The sequence below is a fragment of the Fulmarus glacialis genome, unplaced genomic scaffold (assembly GCF_000690835.1).
Source record: "Fulmarus glacialis isolate BGI_N327 unplaced genomic scaffold, ASM69083v1 scaffold43784, whole genome shotgun sequence".
In the NCBI taxonomy this organism is placed as follows: Eukaryota; Metazoa; Chordata; class Aves; order Procellariiformes; family Procellariidae; genus Fulmarus; species Fulmarus glacialis.
The window spans coordinates 5,416-10,010 of record NW_009208237.1 but is presented as its reverse complement, the minus strand read 5'-3'; the positions used below and the strand labels follow the sequence as shown (position 1 = coordinate 10,010).

The window sequence follows — 4,595 nt, the reverse complement described above, 5'->3', positions numbered from 1 at the left end:
GAGTTCACAGTAGAATAACGTATTTTCTTATAACTTTCTTTTGCAGGACTGAACAGACAGTACGTAAAATTCTTCGAAGTGCCCTAGCTACTTTGGCATCTATATGTCATTCACAGAAGAAAATTAAAGCACTTACACAAACAGGATTAAATCTCCTAAATAAAACACAGTACCTTTGAAAATTTTAACTAGTGATACTTTAGCGTAAGAGAAGTATAATTCCCTTCAGTGATTTTTATTTCAGTCCTAGTGCAGAGTAATTCAAAATTATATAGCAAGTCAGTGTTAGGATAATGCAGTAATCTAATACTATCCTTACAAACCAAACCAACCAAACAAACAAAACCCAACCCCCAAACCCAAAATAATACTTAGATCTGCCTACATTCATAATTAGTACCGATGACTAATAATTGCTATGTTGAAGAATCACAATTGTCAGAGTAAAATTCATTACACTGTAAAAAGCCTGCTCTGGAAAGGTTTATTCTCCATACTGTATCTCTGCTCTTAGCTCTTTGGAGAGGTAATTTATCAGCACTGCTGTCAACTTCTGCTGGAGACTAGAATTTCCCATTACAAGAGCAGTCAGCTGAACAATATCGGTCCAGTCCAAGCGCCTGAAAATAGCAACGGCTTCATCATAGAGTTTCTGCTGCTCAGCAGGAGGCAATTCCAATAAAATCTGAGGGACCGGCCTGAACTGTCCAGTAGTCACCCAGGCACCAAGCAATCCACCAAATGCTCCTCCTAGAAAAGAGAGAGAGATGTTACTCTTCACCAGTTAATGTTAAAACCTGAAATTCTGTCCACAGCCTTCATCAGCAATGTTCCCACCTTTATTGGAAATCAATGCAGAGCTGCATATGTGTCTACTTTAACTAGGTTTATACACGATGTTCAAAGCACCAAGAAGGATTTTTAAAGCTTTTTACATCCACAGCAATCACAAAGGAACTCTTTACACACTCAAAGCTAATAGCTTCAAGCTAGAAATCAGAAACAAAATAACACTCCTGAGGGCACTTAGGATAAGCTCTACTACTAAATAAAACCGTACCCAAGGAAAATACCTGACCAACAATTGCCTTATCAGTGCCATTAACTCATAATCTTTTACTAGAGATTCCCAGAACGATCCAAGCTTTCTGCTTCTGAAGTCCACCTCTTCCTGGGGTTGGACACATTCATGCTTTCATCTACCAAATCAACATCCCACCTGCACCACCCACCCCAGCTGGCCAAGAAATGCTTTGGTAATTACAGTGGTTCCAGGTCATCAAGGTAACAGCAGAGGGATCCTCTACAGCTGATGTGATTGTGGCTGCTGCTAAGAAACCAGCATTACCCTCCTACACAGTTGTTCTCTTTCAAAGAGTTACCAGTCTAACTTGCAACACAGCGCTCTCCAACGAAAGACATCGCTGCCCAGAGACACAGACCTCCTGGTGGAAGGAAGAACTGTTGCAATGGAGGGGCGTCAGAACGGACTCTGCCTCCAAAATTTCCACCCCAGCGACTCCTCCTAAAAAGTCATTTATGCATTCACAGCGATGCAGTTTTTCATTAGACAAAAATTCCTTAATTTGCACATTTTACTCAGTTGGCAATTTTTCCCATGATACCACAGAAATACTTGAAAGCCTATGATGGCTGAACTCATCTTCAAGAACTTTTATGAGAATATCAATATCTGATTTAGGGGCACTTAATGCAAAAGCCACTAGAAGTATTGATGTCTAAGTTCCTAGTTTATTGAGACAAGATTTGTTACATGATTGCACTTCCCCTCCCCAAGCAACACATCCACAATCCATTCTTCTCAGAGCAAGTAGTCCTTAGAAAGCACGATACGCTGCAAGTTTCTCCAGTGACCACTGCAGATGGAAGGTAATTCATCCTCTAATTCTTGGTGCAAGGCAGCAATAAGGACAATCTCTGCTATCCAGTCCCACACCTATCCAGGCTGTTTGTGTAAGTGAAAGTGCACTTGATTGCAAATATCCCTGTAACTGTCCTAAAACCCACTGAAGACCCAGGGTCATTTACCTTTGCAATTTTTCAAGTCAAATGAGGGTCTTCTGATTTAGTTGCACTGTAATCGAGACACGGCTTTTGGTATACTTAGTACTTATTATTCTTATTATACTTATTATTGTATATTTTTGGTATACTTGTGCCAGTGCCTTCATCAGTGGCTGAAGAACACCAAGCTTGACTGGGAAACATTATGAAAGCTTAACAAACAAAATGAGAAAACACATCCAAGAATATTCAGTTTCTCATCATCTCACTCAAGAATGAGGCCACTTACATTTTTACTTTCACTTCTGATTTAGAGCTTACAAATTTCTTACAAAAGCTTAATTTCACTTCTTTATTCCTGATAACTTCAGTCATACAATTGTCAAAATATTATTTTTTGCTATTAATTAAGCCCTGTACTTGTAACAGGAGTAAATACAAAGCTTCATTTTGCATATTCTGTTATCACTCCTCACATATTATTTGTTTTTTTTTTGTAACTCAACCTTGCTAACCGTCACGCAGGCATACTGCAATTCACTCCAATACCAATAAGCCCATGAAATTGCTGGAACTGCTCGCGGGAGTAAGAAGCATTCAAGGACCAAGGCCCACATGACTTCAGTGACAAGGCAGCTTTCAAACCAGACAATTTAATTCAACAGATAGAGAGGAGAGACAACTCTTTACGATTAGACTCTGGCCTTCCTGTAATTTTCCATACAAGGGAAAGAAGCTAAGTGGCAGGGAATAACGAATTCCAGAGGAAAAAAACAAGTTCACCAAGAAGTGGATAGCAGGTACTTTTAAAATAAAGAAATAAACATAATTTTTAATAAGATCAATAGGAAGATGATCCTGTCCCTTGCTAAGGCTGACTAATAATACTTATTCACCCTCGCTTCACACCCCTATTTTCTTTCTTCTGTGCCACCAGGTACCAACATCCCCCCTGACTGCTACCGTTCTCTCCTGTGCTCCTTGGCCCCTGCCTCACCCCTCTCCTCTTCACTCCCCACCGCAGCGCTGGAGCGGAGCCCGCACCTGAGCTCACAGCCTGTTAGTTTGCTCTCTCTTTTGTCCCACACCTCGGACACTGGTGTACCTCAGCAGGTGGGAACCAGGGCTCTACCCACCAAAAGCAAACCATTTGTTAACAGCTTGTTCAAAGGGTTTCAAAGGCGCCACTACCTCAACCTCAGACCTCTGGATGGCTTCCTCTTTGCTGCACAGGAGTCCAAGTCAGCAAGGTCACTATCACGCTAGAAGGAAACACTGACACATGCCTTCCTGATGCACACCTGGTTTCTAAAAAGCCGACATATAAAATGGCATCTTGTTAAAGCCCAGTTACATGAAATCTCAGCGCTGCACGCCCCTTTCCTTCAATCCATACCTACTACACAGACTTCCTAGTTCTTCACTAAGGGAGTTAACCATACTTCTTGTTCCTAAAGCAAAACACACTTACCTACAGCGATTCCAGGTGGACCTCCCATCAGACCCCCAATAAATGCTGTTGCACCCGCCAGCAGTGCTCCTCGACCAGAGTGTTTGACAGCAGCTTTCATCCCCTTCTTCTGAGAGAGATGGCAGAACAGTTGCATCACATCATCAACACTGATGGGCATCTTGGCGAGTTAAGATCCTGGAAAAGACGTTTTAAGTTATCTTTTGATCACTGCCAACAGGCAATAAATCTTGCTGCTAAACGAATTTTAAGAAAAAACAGAGTTCAGGAGTCTGTGAGACTAAAAGGACAGAGGCACGGTCAATCCGGGGGGGAGGGGGAAAATCACTTTCACTTTCATTTCTGGGAAAACCAAACCTATTTGCAAAAAGCTAAAGGTTACTGAAATTGCAAATTAAACCACAGAGCAGAAAAATCCGTTTTTATGACAAACTCAGAAGACCAGACAAGGACAAGTACCAGCAATGAGAGACTTAAGAAAGTTTCTATCTAATTCTACAGTACATTGCCTTTGCCTCGAGCAATTGCCATGTGCGTTCAGCGTTGCGCACAGCTCCAGGAAAAAGACAAAGTAGAGCCTCGCTCTACCGGAACTGGCAGATTGTAATTGACAAATCTGTCAGGTATTTTCTCCTTGTCCTAATTCTTGCCACAAATCAGTTGTTTGTTTTCACGTATCAGTTCTTCTCCCCATTTTGTTACATGCTTAAACACTTCCACGCCGATATCTGAAGGCGGGAGGCTGTCTATATCAAGCAAGAAGAGCCTGAGGAACAGATTTCAGAAGGAGTTAGAGGAGAGAGACCTGGGACTGGGAATAAATGGGGAGCTCTGGAGACAGAGCATCAGAAATGCAGGGGTGTATGTGTACGGCGGTCGGGACTCAGAGCAGACATGCAAGACGACTCTCGTGTACGAGGAGGCAGAGAGATGGGACCTCAGCCCCCTTACACGCAGTGACAAGTCCCCAGCACGGGGCAGATACCTGCCCCCGAGAACGATCCCTCTGAGACCAAACCTTTTCCACCTCGTTCACTTGTTGCTGCTGGCTATCTAAGCCCACTCATTTCCGTAGAAGCCCACAGAGAGCGTGGCTACC

General features: G+C 42.6%; 1 protein-coding gene across 1 annotated transcript; it reads right to left on the bottom strand.

Annotated features, from left to right (window-relative positions):
* Positions 1 to 484: 484 nt before the first annotated feature.
* On the bottom strand, positions 485 to 3,656 carry LOC104075782 (chromosome unknown open reading frame, human C19orf12). The gene is made up of 2 exons (XM_009576405.1): positions 3,497 to 3,656; positions 485 to 750 (listed from the first exon to the last, which is right to left on the bottom strand). The coding sequence occupies exons 1-2, from the start codon at positions 3,654 to 3,656 to the stop codon at positions 485 to 487; spliced, it is 426 nt and encodes a 141-aa protein (XP_009574700.1).
* Between the last annotated feature and the right edge of the window lie 939 nt (positions 3,657 to 4,595).